The 14,907-nt window shown below is 40.0% G+C and overlaps 1 protein-coding gene across 1 annotated transcript in view; it reads left to right on the forward strand.

Moving 5' to 3' along the window:
• Positions 1 to 14,907, forward strand: part of LOC309361257 (spectrin alpha chain, non-erythrocytic 1-like) — a 199,058-nt gene that overhangs the window by 128,590 nt on the left and 55,561 nt on the right. Inside the window, exons 35-40 of the mRNA XM_081896165.1 lie at positions 4,166 to 4,374; positions 5,786 to 5,906; positions 6,889 to 7,010; positions 10,738 to 10,870; positions 11,904 to 12,002; positions 13,401 to 13,560. Coding sequence (XP_081752291.1) covers positions 4,166 to 4,374; positions 5,786 to 5,906; positions 6,889 to 7,010; positions 10,738 to 10,870; positions 11,904 to 12,002; positions 13,401 to 13,560 — 844 coding nt within the window. The remainder of the gene's footprint in view (positions 1 to 4,165; positions 4,375 to 5,785; positions 5,907 to 6,888; positions 7,011 to 10,737; positions 10,871 to 11,903; positions 12,003 to 13,400; positions 13,561 to 14,907) is intronic.

Raw genomic sequence — 14,907 nt, forward strand, 5'->3', positions numbered from 1 at the left:
TTTATAATTAGAAACGGAATCAAAATCTTAATTTTAAAATAGTGCTAAATTTCCAGAAAGAGAAATCTTATTTTAAAATTAGAAACGGAATCAAAATCTTAATTTTAAAATAGTGCTAAATTAAAATAGTGCAAAATCTTAATTTTAAAATAGTGCCAAATTTCCAGAAAGAGAAATCTAATTTTAAAATTAGAAACGGAATCAAAATCTTAATTTTAAAATAGTGCCAAATTTCCAGAAACAGAAATCTTATTTTAAAATCAGAAACGGAATCAAAATCTTAATTTTAAAATGGTGCTAAATTTCCAGAAACAGAAATCTTATTTTCTAATTAGAAACGGAATCAAAATCTTAATTTTAAAATAGTGCTAAATTTCCGGAAACAGAAATATTCATTTTAAAATTAGAAACGGAATCAAAATCTTAATTTTAAAACAGTGCTAAATTAAAATAGTGCAAAATCTTAATTTTAAAATAGTGCCAAATTTCCAGAAAGAGAAATCTAATTTTAAAATTAGAAACGGAATCAAAATCTTAATTTTAAAATAGTGCTAAATTAAAATAGTGCAAAATCTTAATTTTAAAATAGTGCCAAATTTCCAGAAAGAGAAATCTAATTTTAAAATGAGAAACGGAATCAAAATCTTAATTTTAAAATAGTGCTAAATTAAAATAGTGCAAAATCTTAATTTTAAAATAGTGCCAAATTTCCAGAAACAGAAATCTTATTTTATAATTAGAAACGGAATCAAAATCTTAATTTTAAAATAGTGCCAAATTTCCGGAAACAGAAATCTTATTTTAAAATCAGAAACGGAATCAAAATCTTAATTTTAAAATAGTGCCAAATTTCCGGAAACAGAAATCTTATTTTAAAATTAGAAACGGAATCAAAATCTTAATTTTAAAATAGTGCTAAATTAAAATAGTGCAAAATCTTAATTTTAAAATAGTGCCAAATTTCCAGAAACAGAAATCTTATTTTAAAATCAGAAACGGAATCAAAATCTTAATTTTAAAATAGTGCTATATTTCCGGAAACAGAAATCTTATTTTCTAATTAGAAATGGAATCAAAATCTTAATTTTAAAATAGTGCTAAATTTCCAGAAACAGAAATCTTATTTTATAATGAGAAACGGAATCAAAATCTTAATTTTAAAATAGTGCAAAATTTCCAGAAAGAGAAATCTAATTTTAAAATTAGAAACGGAATCAAAATCTTAATTTTAAAATAGTGCCAAATTTCTGGAAACAGAAATCTTATTTTAAAATCAGAAACGGAATCAAAATCTTAATTTTAAAACAGTGCTAAATTAAAATAGTGCAAAATCTTAATTTTAAAATAGTGCTAAATTTCCAGAAAGAGAAATCTTATTTTAAAATGAGAAACGCAATCAAAATCTTAATTTTAAAATAGTGCCAAATTTCCGGAAACAGAAATCTAATTTTAAAATTAGAAACGGAATCAAAATCTTAATTTTAAAATAGTGTTAAATTTCCAGAAAGAGAAATCTTATTTTAAAATTAGAAATGGAATCAAAATCTTAATTTTAAAATAGTGCTAAATTTCCAGAAAGAGAAATCTTATTTTATGATTAGAAACGGAATCAAAATCTTCATTTTAAAATTTCATTTCATTTAATGTTTATTTTATTTTTATTTTATATTAATTTTATTTGATTTTTATTTTAGATTTCGTTTTGAGTTTGGATTTAACGATCTAGTGTCTTCTTGTTTAACCCTTCGCTGTCTCATTAGATGAAAATTAAATTTAATTAAATTGCAGATTTCATTTTTACTTTGGATTTCATGTTTATCTTATTTTATTTTGGATTTCGTTTTTCTTTCGTTTTTCTTTTGGATTTATTGTTTATTTCATTTTATTTTCATTTTAGATTTCGTTCTTAGTTTGGATTTCATGTTCATTTGATGTCGATTTTAATCGATTGTTATTTTGGATTTCTTTTCTTGGATCTGATTTATTAAATTTAATTAAATTGTAGATTTCATTTTTACTTTGGATTTCATGTTTGTTTCATTTTTATTTTATATTTATTTTATTTTATTTTAATTTTGGATTTCATTTTTACTTTGGATTTCATGTTTATTTCATGTTTATTTTATATTTATTTTATTTTCATTTAATTTTGGATTTCATTTTTAGTTTGGATTTCATGTTCGTTTGATGTCGATTTTAATCGATTGTTATTTTGGATTTCTTTTCTTGGATCTGATTTATTAAATTTAATTAAATTGTAGATTTCATTTTTACTTTGGATTTCATGTTTATCTTATTTTTATTTTATATTTATTTTATTTTAATTTAATTTTGGATTTCATTCTTCGTTTGGATTTCATGTTCGTTTGATGTCGATTTTAATTGATTGTTATTTTGGATTTCTTTTCTTGGATCTGATTTATTAAATTTAATTAAATTGTAGATTTCATTTTTACTTTGGATTTAATGTTTATTTCATTTTTATTTTATATTTATTTTATTTTCATTTAATTTTGGATTTCATTCTTCGTTTGGATTTCATGTTCGTTTGATGTCGATTTTAATTGATTGTTATTTTGGATTTCTTTTCTTGGATCTGATTTATTAAATTTAATTAAATTGTAGATTTCATTTTTACTTTGGATTTCATGTTTATTTTATTTTTTTTTAATTTTTTTATTTTAATTTAATTTTGGATTTCATTCTTCGTTTGGATTTCATGTTCGTTTGATGTCGATTTTAATTGATTGTTATTTTGGATTTCTTTTCTTGGATCTGATTTATTAAATTTAATTAAATTGTAGATTTCATTTTTACTTTGGATTTCATGTTTATTTCATTTTTATTTTATATTTATTTTATTTTCATTTAATTTTGGATTTCATTTTTAGTTTGGATTTCATGTTTATTTTATTTTTATTTTATATTTATTTTATTTTCATTTAATTTTGGATTTCATTTTTAGTTTGGATTTCATGTTCATTTGATTTCGATTTTATTTGATTGTTATCTTGGATTTCTTTTCTTGGATCTGATTTATTAAATTGAATTAAATTGTCGATTTCATTTTTACTTTGGATTTCATGTTTATTTTATTTTTATTTTATTTTTATTTTATTTTAATTTAATTTTGGATTTCATTTTTCGTTTGGATTTCATGTTCATTTGATGTCGATTTTAATCGATTGTTATTTTGGATTTATTTTCAAGGATCTTATTTATTAAATTGAATTAAATTGTAGATTTCATTTTTACTTTGGATTTCATGTTTATTTCATTTTTATTTTATATTTATTTTATTTTAATTTAATTTTGGATTTCATTTTTAGTTTGGATTTCATGTTCGTTTGATGTCGATTTTAATTGATTGTTATTTTGGATTTATTTTCTTGGATCTGATTTATTAAATTGAATTAAATTTGTAGATTTCATTTTTACTTTGGATTTCATGTTTATTTTATTTTTATTTTATATTTATTTTAATTTAATTTTGGATTTCATTCTTAGTTTGGATTTCATGTTCGTTTGATGTCGATTTTAATTGATTGTTATTTTGGATTTCTTTTCTTGGATCTGATTTATTAAATTGAATTAAATTGTCGATTTCATTTTTACTTTGGATTTCATGTTTATTTTATTCTTATTTTATATTTATTTTATTTTCATTTAATTTTGGATTTCATTCTTCGTTTGGATTTCATGTTCGTTTGATGTCGATTTTAATTGATTGTTATTTTGGATTTCTTTTCTTGGATCTGATTTATTAAATTTAATTAAATTGTCGATTTCATTTTTACTTTGGATTTCATGTTTATTTTATTTTTATTTTATATTTATTTTAATTTAATTTTGGATTTCATTCTTCGTTTGGATTTCATGTTCGTTTGATGTCAATTTTATTTGATTGTTATTTTGGATTTATTTTTCTTGGATCTGATTTATTAAATTGAATTAAATTTGTAGATTTAATTTTTACTTTGGATTTCATGTTTATTTTATTTTTATTTTATATTTATTTTAATTTAATTTTGGATTTCATTCTTCGTTTGGATTTCATGTTCGTTTGATGTCGATTTTAATTGATTGTTATTTTGGATTTCTTTTCTTGGATCTTATTTATTATTATCTTATAATCTTAACCCTTCGCCCTCCCGCCCGTCCGCAGGATCGCCTGAAGGATCTCAACCTCCAGGCCGACAGCCTGATGACCAGCAGCGCCTTTGACACCTCCCAGGTCAAGGAGAAGCGGGAGACGGTCAACGGGAGATTCCAGCGGATCACCGCCATGGCGGCCGCCCGGCGGGCCAAGCTGAACGAATCCCACCGCCTCCACCAGTTCTTCCGGGATATGGACGACGAGGAATCCTGGATCAAGTAGGTCCCTTGCGGGGGGAAGGCGGGGGCGGATCGCCGGGATCCCAAAGCCTAACCTACAAACTGAACCCGAAACCTGACCCTAAAACTAATCCTGGACGACGAGGAATCCTGGATCAAGTAGGTCCTTTGGGAGGGTGGGGGCAGATCGCAGGATCCCAAAGCCTAACCTACAAACCTAACCCTAAGCCTGACCCTAAAACTAATCCTGGACGATGAGGATTCCTGGATCAAGTAGGTCTCTTGGGAGGGTGGGGCGGATCGCGGGATCCCAAAGCCTAACCTACAAACTGAACCCTAAGCCTGACCCTAAAACTAATCCTGGGCGACGAGGAATCCTGGATCAAGTAGGTCTCTTGGGAGGGTGGGGCGGATCGCGGGATCCCAAAGCCTAACCTACAAACTTAACCCGAAACCTGATCCTAAAACTAATCCTGGACGACAAGTAATCCTGGATCAAGTAGGTCTCTTGGGAGGGCGGGGGCGGATTGCGGGATCCCAAAGCCTAACCTACAAACTGAACCCGAAACCTGATCCTAAAACTAATTCTGGATGACAAGTAATCCTGGATCAAGTAGGTCTATTGGGAGGGTGGGGCGGATCGCGGGATCCCAAAGCCTAACCTACAAACTGAACCCGAAACCTGATCCTAAAACTAATCCTGGACGACAAGGAATCCTGGATCAAATAGGTCTCTTGGGAGGGTGGGGCGGATCGCGGGATCCCAAAGCCTAACCTACAAACTGAACCCGAAACCTGATCCTAAAGCTTAACCCTAAAACTAATCCTGGACGACAAGTAATCCTGGATCAAGTAGGTCTCTTGGGAGGGCAGGGGCGGATCGCGGGATCCCAAAGCCTAACCTACAAACTGAACCCGAAACCTGATCGTAAAGCCTAACCCTAAAACTAATCCTGGACGACGAGAAATCCTGGATCAAGTAGGTCCTTGGGGGGATTATTGTATCTTTTTGTATAATGATATAATAATTTCATTTATTATTATTATTATTATTATTATTATTATTATTATTATTATTATTATTGGCTCTGGACAATCTGATCTTTTTGTACAATAATCAAATAATAATTATTGTTATTATTTATTACTTGGCATCCTGATCTTTTTTGTATAATAATTTCATACTATTATTATTACTATTATTATTATCATTATCATTATCATTATTATTATTGTTATTATTTAGCACTCGGCATCCCAATCTTTTTGTATAATAATCATATAATAATTTCATTTATTATTATTATTATTATTATTATTATTATTATTATTATTATTATTAAGCACTGGGCATCCTTTTGTCTAATTTCGTATAATAATTTTGTATCGTTCTTATTAATCATATTATTAATATTAATATTATTATTATTATTTCCCCGATTTTCCCCAGGGAGAAGAAGCTACTTGTCAGCTCGGAGGATTACGGCCGGGATCTGACCGGCGTCCAAAACCTGCGGAAGAAACACAAGCGGCTGGAGGCCGAGTTGGCCGCCCACGAACCGGCCATCCAGGTGGGTCGAAGCGGATCCCCGGATCCAGTGGATCCTGGTGATCCAGTGGATCCCATTGCAGGATTCCCAACGGATCCGCTCCTCCCTCGCCGATTCTCGGATTCCCAGCTGTGGTGACGTCTGCCTTGGAGATCCGGTCCGGGAACGGGAAGGATCCACTTGGTTCCAGATCCCTTCCGGGTTCGAGTCCTCGGGTTGGATCCCTTTCTCGGTAGTGGTGCCCGCCCTATGTAACGCCCTCCTACCAGGTGTCAATAATCATTATTATTGAATAATTGAATGATTCAATCATTGAATAAGTGATTAATTCAATAATTGTTCACTTCTTGTTCACTTCTTCACTTCTTCAATGATTGAATCATTCAATTATTCAGTAATAATTGTTGAATCGTTGAATAATAATCGAATAATTAAGCAACAAGTATTAATAATAATAATAATTCAATAATTCTTCAATAATTCGATTCAGTAATTGAATAAGAATTATTCGATTCGATTATGCTTAATTATTCGATTATTATTCAATTATTATTCAAATATTCCATCATTATTATTGAATAATTGAATGATTCAATCATTGAAGAAGTGAATAATTCAATAATTAATCAATTAATCAATTAAGCACTTATTCAATAAGTGATTAATTCAATAATTGTTCACTTCTTGTTCACTTCTTCACTTCTTCAATGATTGAATCAATCATTCAATAAGAATTGTTGAATCGTTGAATAATAATCGAATAATTAAGCAATAAGTATCAATAATAAGAATAATTCAATCATTGAATAAGTGATTAATTCAATAATTGTTCACTTCTTGTTCACTTATCCACTTCTTCAATGATTGAATCATTCAATTATTCAATAATAATTGTTGAATTATTGAATAATAATCAAATAATTAAGCAATTAATAATAATAATAATAATAATATAATAATAATAATAATAATAATAATAATAATAATAATAATAATTTTCCAGGGCGTTCTGGACACTGGGAAGAAGCTCTCTGATGACAACACCATTGGCAAGGAGGAGATCCAGCAGAGACTGGCTCACTTTGTGGATCACTGGCAGGAGCTCAAGAGGCTGGCCGCCGCCCGGTAAGGAATGGATCCGGTTTCCTGGCGGGGATCTGAGCTTCCGGCCGCGGCCCGTAGAAGGGATCTCGGGGGAGGATAGGATCATAGAAGGGATCTCGGGGGAGGATAGAAGGGATCTCATAGGAGGAGATAGGATCATAGAAGGGATCTTGAGGGAGGAGAGGGGGAGAAAGGATTGTAGAAGGGATCTCGAGGGAGGATAGAAGGGATCTCATAGGAGGTGATAGGATCGTATAAGGGATATCGGGGAGGATAGAAGGGATCTCATAGGAGAAAGGATTGTAGAAGGGATCTCGAGGGAGGAGAGGGGGAGATAGGACCATAGAAGGGATCTCGTGGGAGGATAGAAGGGATCTCATAGGAGGAGAAAGGATTGTAGAAGGGATCTCGAGGGAGGATAGAAGGGATCTCATATGAGGTGATAGGATCGTATAAGGGATATCGGGGAGGATAGAAGGGATCTCATAGGAGAAAGGATTGTAGAAGGGATCTCGAGGGAGGAGAGGGGAGATAGGACCATAGAAGGGATCTCATGGGAGGAGATAGGATTCTAGAAGGGATCTCATAGGAGAATATAGGATTGTAGAAGGATCTCATAGGAAGAGATAGGATCGTAGAAGGGATCTCGATGGAGGATAGGAGGGGATAGGATCGTAGAAGGGATCTCATAGGAGGGAATAGGATCGTAGAAGGGATCTCAATGGAGGGTTGTAGAAGGGATCTTGATGGATAAGAGGTAGGACTATAGAAGGGATCTCGACGGAGGATAGAAGGGGATAGGATCGTAGAAGGGATCTCAACAGGATAGAATGAGGATCGTACAAGGGATCTTGACGGAGGATTGTAGAAGGGATCCTGATGGATAAGAGACAGGACTATAGAAGGGATCTTGAGGGAGGATAGGAGGGATCTCGAAGGAGGATAGGATTGTAGAAGGGACCTCATAGGAGGAGATAGGATCATAGAAGGGATCTCGAGGGAGGATAGGAGGAGATAGGATCGTACAAGCGATCTCAAGGGAGGATAGAAGGGATCTCATAGAATATAGGATTGTAGAAGGGATCTCGAGGATAGAAGGGATCTCATAGGAGAATATAGGATTGTAGAAAGGATCTCATAGGAGGAGATAGGATCGTAGAAGGGATCTCATAGGAGGGAATAGGATCGTACAAGGGATCTCGAGGGAGGATAGAAGGGATCTCATAGGAGAATATAGGATTGTAGAAAGGATCTCGAGGGAGGATAGAAGGGATCTCATAGGAGAATATAGGATTGTAGAAAGGATCTCATAGGAGGAGATAGGATCGTAGAAGGGATCTCATTGGAGGGAACAGGATTGTAGAAGGGATCTCAATGGAGGATAGGAGATAGGATTGTAGAAGGGATCTCATAGGAGGAGCTAGGATCGTAGAAGGGATCTCAGTGGATAGGATTGTAGAAGGGATCTGATCGGAGGAGATGGGATCACAGAAGGGATCTAATAGGAGGAGATAGGATAGTAGAAGGGATCTTGACAAAGGATAGGATTGTAGAAGAGATCTTGACGGAGAAGGATAGAAGGGGATAGGATAATAGAAGGGATCTCATAGGAGGTGATAGGATGGTATAAGGGATCTCAACAGAAGGATAGAAGGAGGTAGGATTGTCGAAGGGATCTCAATGAAGGATAGGATTGTAGAAGGGATCTCATAGGAGAAGATGGGATCGTAGAAGGCATCTGGACAGAGGATAGGAGCAGCTAGCATCGTAGAAGGGATCTCGAAAGGATAGAATGAGGATCGTAGAAGAGATCTCGAAAGGATAGAATGAGGATCAAAGAAGGGATCTCGAGGGAGGAGAGGATTGTAGAAGGGGATCTAATAGGAGGAGATAGCATCATAGAAGGGATCTTGAGGGAGGATCGGAGGAGATAGGATCATAGAAGGGATCTCGAGGGAGGATAGGATTGTAGCAGGGATCTCATAGGAGGAGATAGCATCATAGAAGGGATCTTGAGGGAGGATTGGAGGAGATAGGATCATAGAAGGGATCTCGAGGGAGGATAGGATTGTAGCAGGGATCTCATAGGAAGAGATAGCATGATAGAAGGGATCTTGAGGGAGGATCGGAGGAGATAGGATCGTAGAAGGGATCTCGATGGAGGATAGGAGGATTATAGAAGGGATCTTGACGGAGAAGGATAGAAGGGGATTGGATCGTAGAAGGGATCTCATAAGAGGAGCTAGGATCATAGAAGGGATCTTGACGGAGGATAGAAGGTGATCGGATTGTAAAAGGGATCTCGACAGAGGATAGGATTGCAGAAGGGATCTCGTAGGAGGAGCTGGAATTGTAGAAGGGATCTTGACAGATGGTAGGATTGCAGAAGGGATCTCATAGGAGGAGATCGGATTGTAGAAGGGATCTTGACGGAGAAGGATAGAAGGAGATAGGATCGCAGAAGGGATCTTGACAGAGAAGGGTAGAAGGGGATAGGATTGTAGAAGGGATCTTGACAGAGGATAGGATCGTAGAAGGGATCTAGAAGGGGACAGGATCATAGAAGGGATCTTGACGGAGAAGGATAGGAGATAGGATCATAGAAGGGATCTTGACGGAGAAGGATAGAAGGAGATAGGATCATAGAAGGGATCTTGATGGAGGATAGGAGTGGAAGGGATCTAATAGGAGGAGATAGGATCGTAGAAGGGATCTTGATGGAGACGGATAGAAGGGGATAGGATCGTAGAAGGGATCTTGATGGAGGATAGGAGGATTGTAGAAGGGATCTCATAGGAGGAGACAGGAGTGTGGAAGGGATCTCGAGGGAGGAGACAGGATCGTAGAAGGGATCTCGACGGAGCATAGGATTGTAGAAGGGATCTCATAGGAGGAGATAGGATCGTAGAAGGGATCTCAACAGGATAGAATTGCAGAAGGGATCTTGACAGGATTGTAGAAGGGAACTTGACAGAGAAGGATAGAAGGGTATTGGATCGTAGAAGGGATCTCAAGGAAGGATAGGATTTTGGAAGGGATCTACTAGGAGAATATAGAATCGTAGAAGGGATCTTGACAGAGAAGGATAGAATCAGATAGGACCTTATAAGAGATCTTGACGTAGGAAAGCAGGTGATAGGATCACAGAAAGGATCTCGACGGAGGGTAGAAGGAGATAATAGATGGGATCTCAACGGAGGGTAGGAGATAATAGATGGGATCTTGACGGAGGAAAGGTGATCGGATCGTAGAAGGGATCTCAATGGAGGATAGGAGGATCATAGAAGGGATCTCGACAGATGATAGGATTGTAGCAGGGATCTTGACGGAGAAGGATAGAAGGGGTTAGGATCGTAGAAGGGATCTCAAGGAAGGATAGGATTTTGGAAGTGATCTACTAGGATAATATAGGATCGTAGAAGGGATCTCGACAGATGATAGGAGGATTGGAGAAGGGATCTTGACGGAGAAGGAGATAGGATCCTAGAAGAGATCTCAACGGAGGCAAGCAGGAGATAGGATCAGAAGAGATCTCGACAGGGAAGGATAGGATCGTAGAAGGGATCTTAACGGAGGATAGCAGGCTAGGATCGCAGAAGGGATCTCAACGGAGGACAGGAGGTTCACAGAAGGGATCTGGACAGAGAAGAATAGAAGGGAGGGGTGGAATCCGCAAAAGGATCTCGGGCTCCAAGGCTAGAAGCTCGGATCCGGATTTGAAGCGGATCCCGTTTTCGATCTCCCTCAGGGGCCAGCGGCTGGAGGAATCCCTGGAGTACCAGCAGTTCGTGGCCAATGTGGAAGAAGAGGAAGCCTGGATCAACGAGAAGATGACCTTAGTGGCCAGTGAGGATTACGGCGACACCCTGGCCGCCATCCAGGTGAGCGGATCCCGCGGATCCCACGACAGACGGACCGGGTAGATCCCGATGGCCCACGGACCGCGGATTCTATGGGAAGTGGGCTCGGTGGCTCCTGTGACTGGTAGGATCGGGTAGATCTCGAGGACCGGTGGATCCTATGACGGGTGGGATGGGAGGGTCTGATGACTGGCGCATCGGCGGATCCTGTGGCCGGTGGGATCGGGTGGATCCCGAGGACTGGTGGGTCGCTGGATCCTATGACCAGTGGGATTGGGTGAACCCTGATGGCTGACGGATTGGTGGATCCTATGACCAGTGGGATCGGGGTGGATCCTGAGGAATGGCAGGTTGCTGGATCCTATGATCAGTGGGATTGGGTGGATCCTGATGACCGACATACCGGTGGATCCTACGACAGGTGGGATCGGGTGGATCCTGATGACTGGCGGGTTGCTGGATCCTATGACCAGTGGGATTGGGTGGATCCTGATGACCGACATACCGGTGGATCCTATGACCGGTGGGATCAGGTGGACCCTGATGACCGACGGGTCACAGGATCCTATGACCAGTGGAATTGGGTGGATCCTGAGGACCAACATACCGGTGGATCCTATGACAGGTGGGATCGGATGGAGCCCGATGACCGACATACCGGTGGATCCTATGACCGGTGGGATCGGGTGGATCCCGGCGACCCCTGAGCCCACCCAGATTGAGGGAGGGGTCAGGGATGATCTGGGGGGAGTTATTAACCTGACCCCCCAGATTATTATTATTATTATTATTACTACTACTACTACTACTGTTGTTGTTTTGTTGTTGTTGTTGTTGTTGTTATTATTATTATTATTATTATTATTATTATTATTATTATTATCATCATTATCATCATTATTATTATTATCTGGGGAAAATTATTAGCCTGACCCCCAGATAATGATGATGATGATGATTACTACTACTATTACTATTATTATTATTATTACTACTACTACCACTATTATTATTATTATTATTATTATTATTATTATTATTATTATTATTTCAGGGCCTGCTGAAGAAGCACGAAGCTTTTGAGACGGACTTCGCCGTCCACAAGGAGCGGGTCAACGACGTCTGCGCCAACGGGCAGGAACTGATCCAGAAGGTGAGCTTCCTTCCTTCCTTCCTTCCTTCCTTCCTTCCTTCCTTCCTTCCTTCCTCCTTCCCTCCCTCCCTCCCTCCCTCCCTCCCTCCTTATTTCCCTTCCTTCCTTCCTTCCTTCCTTCCTTCCTTCCTTCCTTCCGCTCTCCCTCCCTCCCTCCCTCCTTCCTGCTTTCCTTCCTTCCTTCCCTCCTCCCTTCTTCCTTCCTTCCTTCCTTCCTTCCTTCCTTCCTTCCTTCCTTCCTTCCTTCCTCCTTCCTTCCTTCCTTCCTCCTTCCTTCCTTCCTTCCTCCTTCCTTCCTTCCTCTCTCCCTCTCTCTCTCCTTCCCTCCTTCCTTCCTTCCTTCCTTCCTTCCTTCCTTCCTCCTTCCTTCCTTCCTTCCTCCTTCCTTCCTTCCTCTCTCCCTCTCTCTCTCCTTCCCTCCTTCCTTCCTTCCCTCCCTCCTTCCTTCCTTCCTTCCTTCCTTCCTTCCCTCCTTCCCTCCCTCCCTCCCTCCCTCCCTCCCTCCCTCCTTATTTCCCTTCCTTCCTTCCTTCCTCTCTCCCTCTCTCTCTCCTTCCCTCCTTCCTTCCTTCCCTCCCTCCCTCCCTTCCTTTTCCTTCCTCCCTTCTTCCTTCCTCTCTCCCTCTCTCCTTCCTTCCTTCCTCTGTCCCTCTCTCTCTCCTTCCTTCCTTCCTTCCTTCCTTCCTTCCTCTCTCCCTCTCTCTCTCCTTCCTTCCTTCCTTCCTTCCTCTCTCTCTCCCTCTCTCTCCTTCCTTCCTTCTTTTTTTCCTTCCCTCCTCCCTCCCTTCCTTCCTTTTCCCTCCTCCTTCCTTCCCTCCTTCCTTCCTTCCTTCCTTCCTTCCTTCCTTCCTTTCCTTCTTTCCTCCCTTTATCCTTTCCTTCTTTCCTTCCTTCCCTCTCTCCTCCCTCCTCCCTCCCTCCCTCCCTTCCTTTTCCCTCCTCCTTCCTTCCCTCCTTCCTTCCTTCCTTCCTTTCCTTCTTTCCTCCTTTTATCCCTTCCTTCTTTCCTTCCTTCCTTCCTTCCTTCCTTCCCTCCCTCCCTCCCTCCCTCCCTCCTTTTTAATTAATTAAAAATCCCCCCCCTCTCCTCCCAGAACAACCACCCCGAGGACCATTTATTATTAATTAATTATTAATCAATAATAATTAATTAATAATTAATAATAATAATAATAATAATAATAAATTTTATTTATACCCCGCCCTCCCCAGCCTCAGGGCGGTTCACAACAGTCAAAATAGTTCACATTGTAAAAAAGTAATGAAAATCAAATCAATGGCAGCCCTCCAGCAAAATCCTGCGCCGGTTGCCATAATAAATTAATCCCTAATAAATGAATGATTAATTAATTAATTAATAATTAATTATTATTTCCTCCCCCCCCCTCCCCTCCCCAGAACAACCACCACGAGGAGAACATCACCGCCAAGATGGCCGCCCTGCGCGCCAAAGTGGGCGACCTGGAGAGGGCGGCCTCCCAGCGCAAGGCCAAACTGGACGAAAACTCCGCCTTCCTCCAGTTCAACTGGAAAGCCGACGTGGTGGAGTCCTGGATCGGTAGGGGGCCGAGCCCCACCCCCGGGTTGCGGGGGGTGGGGTTAGGGGGCAGGGGTTGGGTTAGGGGTCAATGCTGGGGTAGATTAGGGGTTAGGGTTAGGAATAAGGTCAGGGTTAGGGGTCAATGCTAGGGTTGGGTTAGGGGTCAGGGTTAGGGTTAGGAATAGGGTCAGGGTTAGGGGTCAGTGGTAGGGTCAGGGTTAGGGGTCAGTGGTAGGGTTAGGGTTAGGGGTCAGTGCTGGGGTTGGGTTAGGGATAGGGGTCAGGGTTAGGGTTGGGGTCAGTGCTAGGGTTGGGCGAGGGTTAGGGGGCAGGGTTAGGGGTCAATGCTAAGGTTGGGTTAGGATTAAGAATAGGGTCAGGGGTCAGTGGTAGGGTTGGGTTAGGGTTAGGGGTCAGTGCTAGGGTTGGGTTAGGGGTCAGGGTTAGGGTTAGGAATAGGGTCGGGGTTAGGGTCAGTGGTAGGGTTGGGTTAGGGTTAGGAATAGGGGTAGGGGTCAGGGGTAGGGTTGGGGTAGGGGTTAGGGGGCAGGGTTAGGGGTCAATGCTAAGGTTGGGTTAGGATTAAGAATAGGGTCAGGGTTAGGGGTTAGTGGTAGGGTTGGGTTAGGGTTAGGGGTCAGTGCTAGGGTTGGGTTAGGGGTCAGGGTTAGGGTTAGGAATAGGGTCAGGGTTAGGGGTCAGTGGTAGGGTTGGGTTAGGGTTAGGAATAGGGTTAGGGGTCAGGGTTAGGGGTCAGGGGTAGGGTTGGGGTAGGGGTTAGGGGTCAGGGGTAGGGTTGGGTTAGGATTAAGAATAGGCCAGGGTTAGGAGTCAGTGGTAGGGTTGGGTTAGAGTTAGGGGTCAGTGCTAGGGTTGGGTTAGGGGTCAGGGTCAGAGTTAGGAATAGGGTCAGGGTTAGGGGTCAGTGGTAGGGTTGGGTTAGGGTTAGGAATAGGGTTAGGGGTCAGGGTTAGGGGTCAGGGGTAGGGTTGGGGTAGGGGTTAGGGGTTAGGGGTCAGGGTTAGGGGTCAATGCTAAGGTTGGGTTAGGATTAAGAATAGGGTCAGGGTTAGGGGTCAGTGGTAGGGTTGGGTCAGGGTTAGGGGTCAGTGCTAGGGTTGGGTTAGGGGTTAGGAAGAGGGTCGGGGTTAGGGGTCAGTGGTAGGGTTGGGTTAGAGTTAGGGGTCAGGGTTAGGGGTCCGTGCTAAGGTTGGGTTAAGGGTCAGGGGTAGCGTTGGGGTAGGGGTTGGGGTCAGGGTTAGGGGTCAATGCTAAGGTTGGGTTAGGATTAAGAATAGGGTCAGGGTTAGGGTTCAGGGTTAGGGGTCAGTGGTAGGGTTGGGTCAGGGTTAGGGGTCAGTGGTA

The sequence above is a fragment of the Podarcis melisellensis genome, assembly GCF_964234715.1.
Source record: "Podarcis melisellensis genome assembly, chromosome: W".
In the NCBI taxonomy this organism is placed as follows: domain Eukaryota; kingdom Metazoa; phylum Chordata; class Lepidosauria; order Squamata; family Lacertidae; genus Podarcis; species Podarcis melisellensis.